The sequence below is a fragment of the Hetaerina americana genome, unplaced genomic scaffold, assembly GCF_022747635.1.
Source record: "Hetaerina americana unplaced genomic scaffold, ioHetAmer1.1.p SCAF_1, whole genome shotgun sequence".
Classification (NCBI taxonomy): Eukaryota; Metazoa; Arthropoda; class Insecta; order Odonata; family Calopterygidae; genus Hetaerina; species Hetaerina americana.
This window is the reverse complement of record NW_027286069.1, coordinates 104,567,960-104,585,331: the sequence shown is the minus strand read 5'-3', so window position 1 is coordinate 104,585,331 and position 17,372 is coordinate 104,567,960. Positions and strand designations below refer to the sequence as shown.

The 17,372-nt window shown below is 37.4% G+C and overlaps 1 protein-coding gene and 1 non-coding gene across 2 annotated transcripts in view; one reads left to right on the top strand and one right to left on the bottom strand.

Annotated features, from left to right (window-relative positions):
- Positions 1–2,014: 2,014 nt before the first annotated feature.
- Positions 2,015–17,372, bottom strand: part of DNaseII (deoxyribonuclease II) — a 64,826-nt gene continuing 49,468 nt past the window's right edge. The window contains exons 5-8 of the mRNA XM_071583977.1: positions 15,037–15,234; positions 9,397–9,502; positions 7,823–7,955; positions 2,015–2,280 (exon numbers count right to left, since the gene is read on the bottom strand). Of these exons, the coding sequence (XP_071440078.1) occupies positions 2,167–2,280; positions 7,823–7,955; positions 9,397–9,502; positions 15,037–15,234 (551 nt within the window). The 3' untranslated portion in view covers positions 2,015–2,166. The remainder of the gene's footprint in view (positions 2,281–7,822; positions 7,956–9,396; positions 9,503–15,036; positions 15,235–17,372) is intronic.
- On the top strand, positions 4,488–4,559 carry TRNAD-GUC (transfer RNA aspartic acid (anticodon GUC)). Its single transcript has one exon. It is a non-coding gene; the product is annotated as a tRNA-Asp (tRNA).

The following is a 17,372-nucleotide window of genomic DNA, read 5'->3' as shown; positions in this document are numbered from 1 at the left end:
TATTTAATTTTACCGGCGGTTTAAATAATTGGAGTAGCCCGAGGTTTCCAAAAACCAATAATTCACAATATTTCGAGTTTTACCTATTTCATGGGGATTTTTATATTCACGATCAACTCGGTCATGCCCACTGAAAGAATTTGCCTTTTTAAAATTAAGTAACTTCTTTGCTACTAAGATCATTTAACACATAGCTTTCCATTCGAATGGAATTAAGGCTATGTCATAAATCTTTTAGCATGCTATCTTCTGTGAGGATTCTATAAGAAGTGAGGCGAGATTAAACATCTCACATTCAGCTGCGGCTTTTTGCTAAGGCATTATGTCTATTTTGTGAGGAGATTAGGAAATAATGTAGTGATTTCTAGAGTTCCTTAGTACGGCTGACAGTTACAGTCATCCCATATTAGCAAGGAAGAATTCTGGTAAATCTAGTTTGCTGCAATGGAATTGATCTTTCATACACGAATAAGAACCCCTTCTCACCCCAAATATTAAAAAAACGAGACAAAACATTAAGTCCCGATGATGAGAAAAGAAACGTTACCTGCAGCAACAAGGCGGCAACAACACCGTAAATACGAGAACGGAGTGGGTATCATCGCTAGTATGAAACAGGTTCGCCTGAAAAGATTTTATTTCTATAAATAAACGTCGAGACTCATTCTTGATGTCACCTTTCTCTGGCATTGTTAAAAAAACCCTTAGGTTTCTTCCAAGTATCGCGATTGACTCCCGCTTCTAATTAATAGTGAGCAAACACCGTCATCAGACCAAAAGTTGATTTGATTAGTGCGGGTAGAGTTCATCAAATACAAAGCCGGCGTGTGAAATTTATACACCAGGGTCTTGGGGCCAGTTCTTTCCCATGTGCTGCCTCTTGTTTCCCAGAAAGATCTGGTACTCAAAAGATAACTCAGTTTGGGTGAAGCTGAGGGTGCCCAGAGGTGTCACCGGGGGATCAAATCCAGACTCTCCAGTCAGTAGTCGAACACCTTACCCACTGGGCTACCACGTCACCCTACTTGCTAGTACCGAAGATTGATTGCATCCGCGCCCGCTATACCCTATTCAGATGGCTTGTAAACTATCAGCTGCTCTTGATTGCAAAATGAGCACGTAACGATTTCATTAAAATTGAATAAGCAGCTGGACGATTTTCCCCGGAGAGAATACGCGTTTTTGGCGCGTTGTGCATTTATATTCCGCCATTGCTCAGATGCTGGTGGGAAGGCCCCCTCTGTGACCTCGCTGTTTTTCTCGCCTCCCGCGTCGTTTGAAAGATTCAACTTTGTGCTATGCGTTTGAACTGCCCCACGCCGAGCCATGGCCGCCGGTCTCACCTACGCCGCCCGAAAGAGGAAAACATTCACGACCCTTGGCCAGAAAAGTATCCATGAGCATCCAATTCCACGCAACGACGGAACTGCAAACACAAATAATCTCATTTACTCTTTTCAGTTGCCAATTAAATTTTATCACTTAAAGCATTGATGAAGACAGTAAATACGCAATCATGTGCTCGGAGTAGAATAGGATACACTTGTGGTATTAGAAATATCTTGAGATATCTGTCCGCCGTTAGAGTTAGAATCCACAATTCCACTGGCTCGTCCCGCTGTGGTGTGCCCAAGGCTATCTAATATGCTGCTTGTTGTAGTTACGCTAATCCGGTCCTGCACATCAAAGTAATAAGGAGGAAAACACCGTATGAAATATTATTTTACCAAAAGGTTAGTATTCATTTTTATATAAACCTGATGTAATCATATTGTTGCTTGATTTTTGCGTAATAGCATATAAAATGGTCACAGAGAGGTAATATTTCAAGTTAAAAGATGCGATAACTTAAATATCTTCCACTGACCTTCATTTTTAGACAATAGGAGAGTATTAATTATGCTTAAAATATTATTAGGTATTCTTATTTTCAAAATTCTTTACTTGTAACCATTCAACGATAGAATGTTTAAAGGAGGCAATTAATTTTACAGGAATGACTGAAGTCTTTGATTTTTATTTTTATAATATTACAAATAAAGTCTCTTTTTGCTGCTAAAATTATTAGATATTCCTCAACATTAAATGAGCAAGTAAAAATGTTCAGCACATTTATCCCTCGAAGGACTTCATTCTTCACTGTTATGCAAGAAACTGGACCCCTTTTCAATTTAAATGCAAAGGGCAAGCTTCCACATCTTTAATGGAGTTTCTGTAAGCTCGCCATAGCAAAGGATCTTCGGTGCAAACAGTTCCGCCACCTCTTTCTTCTTGGCTTTCCTGAAATACACAAATTACATTATTTTAAAATCTTTAAAGTATGCCAATTGACCATCCGCCCCTGATAAGGTTACTAATAATAGAGAAAAAATATATGCAGATGCTAAATCATACATCCCACATCAGAGCTAGAAACAATGCACAACACCTTTTCTCAAAAGTAATGGGGAATGAAAACGTAAGCAAACATTTCGGCAATTGTGCTGAGCTGAAGCAATCAAATACATGTGCTACATTGTCAGCGGGAAAAGGGAAATTTAACTGTCAAAAATTTAACTGAGAAAACTGAAGGTTTGTTAAATAACACTCCAAATACTTCGTTCAAAACTAAAGTTGTTTAGCAGCAGTTCAAGTGACTGATCTGAAAGGTCTATTGCAAGTAATAGGTTAGAATTATCATTTATTGTAACATGTTACCATAATTTTGCTTGTGGTCTCGTTCCGGTTGCCATAAAGAAACCATTAAAAATAAATTGAAATAGTGAATTTCAAAAGAATGGGGTGCTTTCCTTCAATCTCTGGGGATTAGAACTTTCATGAAACTAGTGACAGCTACTTTCTCTGAAAAATGCATTACAATATATTAATGATTTAGTGACAGGCTTATTTTTTTGTAAGTGGCATGTTATTCTGTGAAGTTTTGTGATTCTGGCTCTGTAGTTCTAATTCTATTCTGTGATTTGTATAATTACAACAGTACACCTTTTGCTTTTAATATTCCTCGCCATTCAGGAAACTATTGCGCGCAGATTTTCCCACTCATTGCCATAAATTTGCGCATGTTGATTAGAAAGTGCCCTATGGCGTATTACACCCGGCCCTGGTGCAGTTTAATTGTGCTTTACTTGTGCATAAGGCTTAACATGCCCCTGGGCATGTTACAACGGCGGTAAAATATAACGATTACAAAGAAATTTTTATTCCAATAGAATATCTAAATTGCTGGCTGATAATAAAAATAATCACAAAATTACTTCTGTCCGTGACAAGTGTTAGAAATGAGAATAATCGGACTTTCTACTGATTTTTCATCATGAATCAAATATTATCGAATAAATAAATCAAATAATAGGTGGAGTTCCTCTGAAGAATTATTTTCTGCTTGTTGGTTTCACCGGGGGGTTTTGCTGGCTTACTTTAACATGCAAATAATCAATATTATTGGAGCGGAGCGGCCCAACTTCAATTAGATGTTCTTTCGTCTCGCATGTCTTTAAGTTCTGCCTTGCGCCTTCCCAAACCAAAATTAAACTTGTTTAAAACAGTTCAATTTATTTTCATCGTGAGCATGGATGAAACCAGTATGGCTGGCTATATCTTTTAAAGTCAATTGTGCTCCGCAGGAAGTAAATATCCCTTCCTGGAGCAGACTAAGTTTTTAAATGCAACTATAGCTTTCCTAGTCGTCGTCTTCGTTCGCGTAAAATTATGAGCTGAACATATCAGCTCTATATAGATAATAGTTTAACATTGTCATTTTGGTAAGATAACGAAAATTAGTAAGTTTAAATTATGTTGAACTTCACTCATTATTTTGCTTATAATTAATATCCCCAGAACACGATGACTAAAACCACAATTTGTTGCCAAATTAAATGCCCTATTCCAGCGAAAATTAATCAAAATACGTAAAAAATAATAGTAAAAAATTACGAGTACCTGCAAGTATTATTGCTTGAAGTATGCTACCGCTAACAAAAACGTGTCTGCATGAGAAATAAGATGTTAAGGTGACAGTACAAATACAATGCCCGGTACGGGTGACAGGATGAACGGGTAGGCTGGAGTAGTACTGGGCGAGTTCGGGTCTCGTTTACAATACCAAACAAATTATAACGTGCGGATATGGTGACTACTACGAAGGAAGGTGTTCTAATTTTGCTCAAACTATAAGATGAATTCGAAAAGCTTTATTGAAATGTAGCTAGAGTTTCTGAGGCGTAAACACAATGTGTAATATTATTCATTATTGATTGTTGCCTAATATAAAAATGAAAAAATATGTTCTAGAGATGTTACATTTGTTACCATTAACGCGATTTGTTCCTAAGCAAATACTTATACCGTATTTGGATCAGTTAATACCCTTGCACAACCACTATCGATTACATTCGGAGAGATCCAAGTAAAAAAAGGATTCTTCCCGATAACAAGCAAACGGAACATACAATATATTTATATCTTGAAAATCGCCTCTCTTTTCGCCGTCCTCGGTAGTATAGTGGTCAGTATCCCCGCCTGTCACGCGGGAGACCGGGGTTCGATTCCCCGCCGGGGAGATTTTTTTTCAAATTTAAAATTTATCTTTGCAGCTCCTACAGTAATTGTAATTGCGAAAAATTTATTTTTTGCTTGAATGGGAAGTTTTAACAATGTTTTCACACGTTCAAAAGGTATTTTTTCATGCTACCTAAGTTACGTTGTGGCTTACTCTATTGGCTGCTACATTATTAACGAAATGAAATAATAACGAAGTAGTGCAGCAAATCAGGATAATTATTGACTTCACTCAACAGCTCCTCAGCGATGATCATGCGACGGTTCTCCTGGTCTTATTTAAGGAGTTTCGGAACGAACTTCGCTGACACACGTCTCACGCCCAAAACATCCGAAAATATTGCATGGCACGAGCCAACCGATTTGCCAACACCCTCAGCAACTTCTCTAATAGCGATTCGACGATTATTCAAAACAATTTTCTTCACTGTTTCGACGTTTTCATCTGTTGTTGACGTGCTGAGGCGTCCAGAGAGAGGTTTGTCATTCGCATCTTCTCGGCCATATTGGAAACACTTGTACCACTTATAAACATACTTTTTACTCAGAGCAGGCTCACAGTATTCCACCGTTGGCGTTTCAAGTGTAAATAATGACAATAAAATATAATAATACAATAATATTATTTCTATAATAAAAGTAAAATGTTTTAAACGAATTTTCTCGATAAGGTAGAGCTTCATTCATAAAAGGGATCCCGCTTATAACTCATTCCTTAGTCTGGGAAAGATGTCGGGCCCCCGGGAATTTCCCAAAAGAGATAATTTAACGTCCAGATTATCGGTCCAGCCACACCGCTAAACAATGTCGTGATTTTATGATCCAACGACAGCATAGCTGGATTTTAAAACTTAATTTTTACTGACAATGCAGTCGAAATTTAATTTTTCTGAGAAGTTTTGTCTCTGCTGTTGAGTTATTGCTATATTGACTTTTTTGATCCGCATGCTTTATTTTACTTAAAGACTAAAAAATAGAAGATACGAAATGAAAACAAATGGAATGAATTTAAAGTGGAACTTTTACAAGGAAACATATTGAGATCCTTATCAAGAAAAGTGTGAAGAACCCCTTAACAGGATAAGAAAAATACGTAAAGCGGAAATCATATTGAGTGCAAACCCAAATGACTCAGAAATATGGAACGGCCAATGAGTCGATGGTCAAGCGGAACATGGAACATGCCCTAAGGCCTAAAAAGAAAAAGTATACGGGAACAAGGAAGTGCAACTACGGGGATATGATACTTCAGGACAAAATGTAGGAAATTCCATTGTATAGTACTTCTGGAACCAAATAGTACTAGATGGTGTGGTTTTGCGTCACAGAGCATTCAGCAAAGTGAATTAGATCACTGCATTACACCTAGGGCCAATTAATAGGACAGTGAGGAACACTCGTATTGTGTCGAAACTCTTCTCAGAGAACCCAATTGTTACACCATACCTGAGTCTCCATGAACCAAGCAGAGTTCTAAGGTTAGAATTCGCAGGCGCGTGTTCCGCCCACCTTATTTTATAAGCCGTTGGATACCTACTGGTTTGGACAAAGATCCCAGCTTGAACGTATTTACATTAAGGCCCGTTTATTATTTCTGTCTTCTTTCGTATTCTGTACGTCTACAAAATTTCCTGAATTGAAATTTCTCTCCCGCCTTTAATTTTTCTTTTGTTACTCGTTTCCAAAGTATCCACTGTCAACGATTTTACAATGCTCTTACGCCTTGTCCTCTGGCTAATTCGTTAGGGAAAAATGATTTATTCTGCCCTACGAAGTTCCAATCATTCATTGGCGAATTATAGTGATTTAAATCTCATATGACCGAGACTGCCATTATTTCTGTAAACTGACTGCTTTAGAATATATAAATTCACCAAAAACGGCTATTCACCGACTTGAATTTTCCATTTGGGTCACTATTCGTTCTATACAGCCAGACGCAAAGGAGGTCAGGATAGTGCGCAGCAACCTTTCCTTTGAAGATCGGAGAAAAGTACGTAATAACTAGCGGCACCATTAGGAAGGGGTCACTTCCCGATCGCTCCTGGATTCATGAGCGTTCTCCGATTAGGTAGATATTGTATGTTATTTATACCACTTATTTATCAGTGGGCATTTTGCTTTATTTGTTTTCTAACATAATGCTAAACCTATAAGGAAATGATTTCATTTCCTAATTGCACTTTATCGCGTAATTCTGAGAAGGGGCATGAGAATTGGGTAAATAAGTAACCACGAATACTACATTGCGCATTCAATAGATTTTCTAGCTCACTCTCACCTTAGGGTACTTACAGGGTATTATACGATCCGCCATACAAATTATTTTTCCTTGAAATATTCATTAACAAATTGCTCTTGCAAAGTTTTCTTCTAATCCTTAATTATTATAGATCGGAAAAATTTGCAAGAGCAAGAGCATTGGTGGCAAGCTCCGATTGGAGAAGGAATTTATGGGATTGATATTGGTGCCCATTACTGTAAGACAGTGGTCAGGTGTGCCCTCATTTCCCCAATGGCCCTAAAAGCTACCCGAGTGTTTCTTTCTCCAGAAATAGTGAAAGAGAAATTGCACCGCATGGGGCCTTCAACTGTATTGGAACTCAGCTCTAATCATGCAATATCACCAATATAATCGCGAAGGCACGAGTGCTCATTTTAGAGGCTGCGAAATAGAGACGAAATTGAACATGCTGTGCTCTAAAAAATGATTCCTAGCTTTACCAAATTAATCTAAAGATTAATTCTAAAGGCATAGAACTTTTCTGTACTTATTGCACATTCTCTACAAGCCGAAAATAGTGTGGCATTTCGATTTACGTGCATTACATATTGTGAATAGTTACCAACAGAATATTTTCCTAAATTTACCCTTGTTACGTAAACATGCATAAGCATTTTTATTTATCATTGTTTTACTTTCATTCGTCCGCTTATGAGACTTATCGACAAGAATTGTGATTAGTTTTTAAGAAATCCGCTAAACTTTTGGAGCAACTTCTCAATGAAGAGAGGGATAGCGGTCATGATAACATTTCTATGCCTCATTATTGTGTTCATCTAATGATCGAAATACACCTCTGGAAATTAACACGGTTACTCTGACGAGTTTGAGGCGACGTCTTGAAAAATTTGCAACCGGCAATTCAAAGGAAAAACGTGCGATATACGTCGAGGACGAAAATAATCGAAAGCAATGGCACTCATCTCGGGCGTAACATTAATTTGGAAGTGATTACTCCTCGTTGGACTCAATCGTAGGTACCATTCGATTGATGTCGCCCACGCAGGTCCAGGCGCCATCGTCTTCTTCCTCGTCTGCAACGGCCCATTTGGAGTGGTCTTGGGTCGTTTTGAAGGCTGAAGCGCCGATGTTGATAGCAGCCACGTTTTCAACCCTGAAGATGAACACAATTAATCAAAATGAAGACTGGTATAATTTTAGTATTTTCCCTTGTTCCGATTAGTTAAAGCGGCTGGTTATGTGGCAAAATTTTCCCCTAATTTTTTATCTTTATAGAACAAAATTTGAGACTCAGAGTACTGTTTCAAAAGTGCTTTTAACGTGATGACTTCTCACAGCATCACCAGAAGGGTGAGGTGAATAAGGCATGGCTATTTGTTATATGTTATATGCCTGCAAGCCTTCTTAATATCCAATAGTTACAAGTAAGAATTTCTAGATTTAGAGAGTTACTCTTCGTAACCTAAGCTTCCAGTCTTCCACAATATCTGCGAATGAGTGAATCCAGGGAATTATTTCAATGATGTACAGACAACACTTTTTAATGCATGGCATTTATGCTACTGGAAACATGCCGATGGATTAATAAAATACATGTTTCTAATTTCACGAAGAAGTAAAGCAGGTTTTTAAAAATAATTGAAAACTTTAAACAATTAGTCACGTAAGGAAAAAGACCTGGCGGATAACATGAAATGCTATGAGGAAAATATCCCTTCTGCGAGAAGATGAGGAATGGACAGTTATAGCATATGTACCTTTGTAATGATTGACATCTGACGTCTAATTAACATAAAATTCATTTTAAACCAGGCGGGCATGGTTTAATGTAGGAGAAGAGCCTGTTTAACACCTTGATCGATAAAAATCATCAAAAAGATTTGTTTTGGATTAGGAATTCTGGATATTACGGTCAACTACGTATCTATACCTTCGGCAAATGAAAGGGATGTGAACCCATCCCCGGATTGCAGAAAATTTTCAATAGAACATTTAAAATATATAAAATAAATAAATGCATTTATTTGCATCCGTTATGGCAATACCTCGTTGCAAACAACTTTGAGGATTCTTCCCGGGGTGGTCAGGATTTTGACAATATCCTTGTTTCACTTGTAAGCATGCTTGAGTTTATTTATTCCACGTGCCATTACATAGTTGCGGCTAGACTGCATGATCCTGATACTCGATTTTTGAGCGGACGCCAAATTCTTTCTGATTCTGTCACTGATTATTTCTAATTGAGTTAGTTTACGCGTATTTCGAAAATTTTAAACTGTGGACAAAATTACAGCTATACCTAAATTTTAATGAAAGCCATTAAACCAATTTTGTATGTTAAGAGTGTAAATCAGCGCACGTAGTTCTAATTGTACAACTACTATAACTCAAAGCCTGCCGGTAAAACTTAAACTTTTACTTTAGGTTTGAATGCCATCCCAGGCTGAATCCTTTAATATAGCAAAGTTGTGGCTGCATTGAGATTTCATTCATATCGGAGTAAATATATATTATGTTACAATTTAACAAGTTCAATTATGATCAATGATTATCAATTCATTCCAAAATCTAAGATTTGCATAGTGCATACTTACCAATGAGGCCTGTTACAGAAAGAATCCAATTTCCCACGTCCATTTCTCCAGGATTCCACGAGCAAATTTGATCGCAGAGCTGATGCTACCCAATCACCATAGAGCTCTGAGAAGAGAAGAATTTGAATATAGAATTTCCATGTAGCTCGATGGGCAAACACAAAATTCATTCATCTAGATGAGGGATTATTCACGATAATTGGGACATGGGATCCGGCAGTCATTTGAGAGCTATTTTGTATATCCCTTTGCCTATAACATTAATACTGCTAAAAGGAATTCTTTCAGAATTAACTTTTCCATTCCTCTTAGACTCCTTAAACACAGCATAGTTGTTTCCAGCAGAATAAGTGTATTATACAAAAGGTAATGGGAGGAACTTCACCAGGAAATGAGATTTATTTTTGTAAATAATGATATTATGTGGTAGTAAACCGTTTAGGGAATGTTTTGGATGAGGTCCCACCCGTGCATTTTTAAGTTCCATCTAACCGCGACAAAACGTGACATTCTATCCTAAAATAAACCCTTCTTAAATTTCAAACAATTTCTGCCTCCCTTAATCCCACCCAGCATTCCAGCTATTTTCCGTCCCCTATCTCGCTTGCGTAGTATTATCCTTTTTGTCACACTCTTCAAAAATCCGTTGACAATCAAAATGTTCCGCGCACATTTATTCCCGCCTCCTTTGTATTTCTCCTAGCAATCTCCTATCTCAACCTCCACCATTCCAAATACTTCTTCGTAGAGTTTCATTTCCATCCTTCTCAACACCCGCATCTCAAATTTCCGCGCCGTACAAAACTATACTCACCATCAAAGTTCTCACAAATAATTACTTAACATCCTCACTCATGGTCACCGTCATCAACTCCCTTTTCCTTACTAAAGCTTATTTGCCTAATGCAGTTCCTCGTCTTTTTATTTCACCCATAACTTTGACTGTAATCGTTCAACCTTACGCAGCAACTAAATGCAAAATTAATTTATATTTTAATGCTCCGTTTTAAAGACGTACTTTATCATATCTTTTAACCAAACATAGAACTTATGAATTTCTATTAATCATAAGGCATCATGAAATGATAAGTACTTTCAAATTCTGTCCAATAAATGAGCTTCGCCATAAATACGACGACTCCTCAGTCAAGCATAAATTACATTTTCAATAGCATACTTCATTGTGCAAAAAATTGGTTGAATATTTTTAACTTTTTTCGTCTGTATTTGGTTTGCTTCATTATTTGCGCTCCAGTAATGCGCTAACGGCAGCCGTTGCAATTTTTAATAAGTGCAGTTAGTCTAAGCTTGATTTTGCCGATGAAAAACTGTTTTCACGAAGATATTCCTTCAAACTATGTAGGAAAAAGTCACATGGGGCGAAAATGAACTACCATGAGGATAAAGAACACTTCACATTGATTGTTGCGAGAAAATCGCTATTTCGCGGAACCAGCAGCGCACAGATAAGTCACATGTGCAATTTTTCTGTTGATAAAGTGCGGGTAGCACCCAATAAAATTTAATATTTCCGATCATGCTCATCGACGATCTTCTCCCACAATGGCAGCAACGGTGTTCGTGTTGATTTCTGTTTGAGCAGCGTCTGAAAGTCTGGGTACACCACCTTTTGACTTTGAATGCCTCTAATCTTTAAACAATTTGAACCGCCTTCTAGGTGTTTATAGGTGAGAACAGGCTCACCGTTAGCGTCCTGTAGAATTATTATAGACATCGGCTGACGATCGATTCTGTCGAAGGCAAAATTTAAATGGCATATACAAGCATTTTTGCACGTTACGCGTTACCACCATCGTTGCTGCCAGTGTACTGAGCTTTTAGTTCTCAACGCCTGTACAAGACGGAATACTGAAGTCAAACCGATGGAAATTGCACCGCATCTAGATTTCTAGTCGTATTTCCCTTTAAATCCGATGAAAGATAGAACTTTGATCTGCTGTTATCATCACTTCGCAAAAGTGATTGAAAGAATTTGCGGCACTTGGAAAGACACATAAGCATTTTATAATGTTCGATGGGATTGTTCGGAAGGATATTATTAAGGCGTTTTTAATTTTCTACCCACGACGAAAATGACTGCAACTTTTCTGCCTCAAAATGTGTGGCATTCAGGGCTCGTTAATGTATAAGAATGCCCTTTGCCCGTCTGCCAAAATGGAAACAAAAGAGGTAGAACAGTGCATATATTACGTAACAGAGTGTTGTTAGTCTTTTTTTCACGTCTTCCTGAGATGATTGGTTGAAGGGAATGCAAACTATGCCACGGGTATGCTATGTAGTCGTTTATCTCTTTTCTCTCGATACAAGATCCGCAAATGTTCTCAGTATTGCCAATATGCCTATATCTGTCTTTCAGTTTTGTGCGCATAAAATTATCCAAGTCGGAAAGGGGTAATTGCTGTGAATATTGGCAGTAGATTTAACCGTAAATCACTCCTTAAATTGATTGTATATCTAGATGAGTAGTATTAAGAACATGTATACTTCTTCGATAACGAGTCATAAACAACCTACCATACTGATATTTCATATTATTTTTTTAAACAGGATTAATTATTAGAAATGGGATACGTGTCACTCATCCCCAAAGACATGCACATACCCACATACGCAACACCGCTCGAATTTGCTTAAAGAATCTACGTGCAACCTAAAGATAAGACTCATGCTTTGTCTAACGAAAAAAGACCATCCGGGAAGAATGATGCGGGGGAAAGCTTCTAGTTATGCCCTTTTCTACATTTGGGATGCAGAAGGGGCAAGTATATCGCGTATACATATGAGCATTATTATTGCCTATATGTTGGAATTTGGGAGGGGGCCTACACAGACCTTTCTATTCTAATTCTCGGTTCAGGAGACAAGGAATCATTTGAAACTGATGAATTGGAAAAAAAGGTACTTTTAGAAACCAAACCTAACTTACCGGGTATACTTCATGGTGGAGGTCGCACCTAAGAAGGTAAATCCGCAAATAACGTTTATAAATATAGAAACTATTAAAATAAGAGTAATTAGCGGCTTTTAAAGATTAACTTCAACTCTAATAAAAACGTTATTTATAAACCTTAACGCTGCTCATGTTAATAGTTTTTGAGTGATTTTGCTGGCGAAAAAGCTAAAGCATGCACACAGGCACACGGAAACACAGGCAGCCATCATTCGAAAACTTGATCTGAGGACTAAAAAATATATTTTTGTTTACATATTGAAGTCAAATTTTTCATGCAAACAACATTTTATACTATACGGAGGATTTATTAATGAACATAAATGATTTTTCACGTAAAAAAGGTTAAAATATCCTGGTTGCTCGTTTTATTATAAGTTTCGGAGAATTACCAAGTTTTAAAACCGTTATTTGACCTATACTATGCAAAACATTTAAAAAATCTGAATGTATAAACATCTTTCTTTTGAATATGTTGAAAAATTATTTTGCAAAGCACCAAAAATCACTCACTCAGTATCACTTAACGTGCGCTCGGAAGCGATGTCCAAGGCTTCAGTTTCCCAACAGCTTATCCCAATGAAGGCTGTTTACATTCGCTGTCAGAGGTGATAGCTGATTAATTCAAGTGAACCGGTGACCAAGACCGAGTAGAACGCAACCGAGGATAAGATATAACAATACAAGTCAAAGGCGGGATTCGAAACTGCCATCTCTGAACATTCCGGGAGTACAGGTACGTTACCGGCGGATTCATGGATACCATCGTGGATTCATTAATATATGTTACCCAAATTAATGAGTAATTTTGTATCATTTGTCTTTTATTGCTCATTTAAAAGTTACTTCTAAATAGCTGAGTAATTTAATTACAATTTATAAAAAAGTAAATTTTTAAATACCGTTTTATTAAAAATTCTAATTGAGCTGTATAAATGAATGTTTTCGCTCAAGGAGTTATAGTACTTCATTTTTCTCTCTTTTATACACGCACTTACACTCACCGGAGTCCACTATATATTACAATAATACGAAAGATAACCACAGTCCCGTAAAACCAAACTGATAGAAAATTGTACCATATCACTAGTGGTAAAACTATGGTTTCTCTATGATAGTTTACCTCCTTTTTAACGTGAATATTATTATTAATTTTATTCCAGGCATTAAGAAATAAAATTCTGATTGAATTTGCCTCAACATCAAGAGTGGATCCCTCGACGGAGAATTCGGCTCCGTCATTCCACTCTTCAGACTGTCAGCATCAACAGCGATCGGAGTAGAATCTACCAGTGATGTGATTTAGACAACAGAGCATTTCAGCAATTAACAAGAGAACAACAAAACATTTTGTTTATCAAAGGGTTACGGGGATAATGCTTCGAAACGGAATAACGGAATTTGTACATCGACTCTCACAATTATGGAGTTTGGACGAAGCAGCACAATGCATTAATTTCTGTTCTTTGGAGGGTGTCGACTGGCTCAGACACCTTACAAAGCAGATTATACCTTCACCTTCCTGCCAGGAAACTTTCATGGTTGATGGTAATTGTGCTTATAAGGATCCCCGACGAGTGGACTTAATCGCATCGCAAACTTACCCAAATACAAACCATTGCATGACAAGAGAGCGTAGATACATGCCGGAGGCGAGATTAAAATGTGTCGACTTCGTTGTGGCCGGAGAATCATGCAGGGGTTATGCAAGTCGGCAGCAAGCAAATAATAAGGGAATATTTCAAAGAAAGCACTGTATTTGCGAGTGTTTTCGAGTATTACCTATAGATATCCAAAAAAGTAATTGAGAAAAGGAATTATAACTGGGATTTCTTACCTAGTGTGATAAAACCATAAACACAGTAATCAACCCGAAGGTCGATTTGGTAGGTGACGGTGGAGTTCACCCAGTATTAACCCCGACGGCCTGCGAAATTCACACATCAGGGTAGGGGGGCCAGTTCCTTTCCCTGTGCTGGTTAAGGTTTCCCAGGAAGATCTGGTACCCGAAAAATCACATAGCTTGAGTGGAACTGCAGGTGCCCAGAGTGCCTTGCCCAGGACTCGAACCCGGGCCCTCTGGTCAGTAATCCAATTCTCTACCCCTGGAATACCCAACCCTCACCTATTATGATAAGGATGAAAGAATGGGAACTGTGCAATTCGTAAAATTTCATCATAGATAAAATAATTTTTGTTCCGATTCATTTCTGAGCCGGCGCAGACCACTGAAGCCCTGGATTGCATTGATTACCGAATGGATCGCGTGCCGCGAAGAGGAGCAAGATTTGTAAGACATTGTTATGTTAAACTTAGTAGCGCATCCAAAATATTGGAGCGGCTAGGCTGGGAATCACTCATGGAGTGAAGGTTAAATTATAGATTAAATCTCTTGAATAAATTGGAAGATTATCTTTTTAGTAGTGATATTGAAAATGTATTATTACCCCCATCCTACTACGGTAGGCGATATCATGTAAATAAAATTGGAGGGATTAAGTGTAAAACACTTATGATGTCATTTATTCCACAAACGATAAGGGATCAGAATAAGGTTGTCCGACCGCGGTAGGGGTAAATAAATATATTCGGGTCAAATTAGTCTGGTGTGCTGATGATTCCCTGCCACATACTCCAGCGGTGGCTAGCGGGGTACTAAAAAACCTTACCTTTGCGAAAACTTCCAGCTTTGGCGAATGACACGAACTTCCTTCCGTCGACTGATGTGATCTCCGCCTGGCGGTACCAAGGAGAACTCGTCACTCGTATTTCGCGAGCAGCGCTGCTTAATTCTGGGAAGTCTCGCGAGAGGGATACGGGCAAGGATGAAGCGTAAACCATGGGCTCATTGAACGTCAGCTGCCTTCCTGTGAAAATGCAAAGGCACAAAAAAATCATTGCAACAATTCGTGATGAACCCCTATGAAAGCATGAGACTTGGAGAGTCCTTTCAGGGATCTTGACAGGATCTCCTCCGGCCCGAGGGATTCGTCTGTTAAAAATAAGATGAAGCATTTCAATTATCCATATACGGAATGTAACATCTATCATGCATTCAGGGGGCCAATGGATTGATTGTCTAAGGTCAGCATTAGAGATACATTAGAATGAATTGCTCAAAAATTTGCTTTGTGCTCTTTAATTGATTCGAATTTCTTACTGGTTTTTGAAAGATTCCACAATTCAATTTACCTTCAGGAAAGTCCAAAATATCTTTGGATTGCATTCTGAAAATTCGTGCAGTATTTTTATTTTGAATATCTATAGGACTGTTGGCTAAATTCGTCTACCTATGGTCGACTTTTTTCAGTTATATCAGATTATGGGAAAATACACGGTCATATCAAATGGATGAATTTATGCATCTCAACTTATCCATATGTATTTACACATGACTGAAAATGAATTAAAACATGTATTACGAAAATATATCAATTATAAATGCGTCGTAAATTTGCCTCAGTGGAGATTGCTTGGGAAGACACCAATGGTAGTGAAAAGTCAAAAATAAGAGTTGTAGTACAATGTGCGAAAAATTAAACCAAACTTATAATGCCACAGAAGCTTGAAATAAAAGTTGACAATGTTAATTTCATCTTAGAGGTTTATTTTCCTTAATCCCCATTTCTTTGAATTTTTCCAAAGTAGAAAATGTAGCAGGATTGTTTTTGTATTAATACCGTGGATGAGTAGATACTTTTGCTTTACTAATGCATAGGTGCAGAAAAACTAAGGGTAAAAAAATATGCAATACTTGTGCATAAATATGCATAAAATGTTTGAGAAACTAGTGAAATTAAACTGAGACTTAGGGCTCTGAGGGGGTCTTCATTTTACGTGACTTTGATTCTTCACTCTATTCTTTGAATAGGTCAACAGCCATTGAAGGAGATTCCATTGACTATAACGCGAAATAAAGGTGTTGGAAAGAATGAAAACCTTATAAACACGAAAGGAAATTAAAAAAAGAATATTCGTGGGCGCAATGGGGAACGAAAAAGGACAAAAAGTATTTCCAATTTTGAAAGAATTTTAACTTAAAGGTAGAAGCAAGGGTCGAGTTAATTAAGGGCTGTTTATTTAAGACTACACATTAAAAGAGTGTTTCAAATTGAGAAATGGAAAATTTCAGGAAAAATGTCTTAAGCTTAATTGAAAGGGTCAAAATTTTGATAAGCGTTTATAAAAATGGGCAACATGAAACAGTGGCAGTTTATTTGTCTAGTCAGATAGAGAAAATTTAATTGATGGTCAAGAAAATACAATGGTAATGATTTATTTGATAGCCCTGAATTCATCTATAAATTATTATCTTGAAATATATATTACGAACAACATGAGGCTCCGGGAGTTAAATACTTGTTAACAGGAGATGCTTATCAAGCACATTTCGTTTTCAATTTCCTTTTCCTTTTTTATTATCAACAACATAAAGAGGAATCGACGCAATAGCTCATAAAAAGTTTCGTGATCATCCATCTTCTCTAAGTAGAATTCAATAATAAAGTAGTATTCAACTTTAAAAGCTTACCGCCTCCTCCTAGAATTCTACCTACTCTATTGCTTGGAAATGAATTCATTGATAAAATTGTTCATAACGTAATTCACGTAGAAGTTAATTGGGAGTTCCAAGGATTTGGGCAAACATTACCGTGAAAATAAAATATGTTGCAAAATCTTCTTCACATCTATTATTATTTATAATTTAACCCCTTCCATCCCTCGTCTCTCTCCGTTGGAGGGGGGGGGCTCCCGCTGCCTGCATCGTTGTATCCCATTCCCTACATGTGCCCTTGAGGTGTCCATTGTATATTGCATGTCCATGTGGTAGTAGTATTTCGATTTCTTAATTTTCAAATTCTAGCTTGCACATTATTGGATACATTTGTACTACATTCTTAAGTGCATGTGTTTGTTAATTGATAGAATATGAATTTGCATGCGTGAAAGTTTAAAGGATTTTTGCGTGAATGTATGAGCCACTGAGGGTGTAGGTTTGCATAAA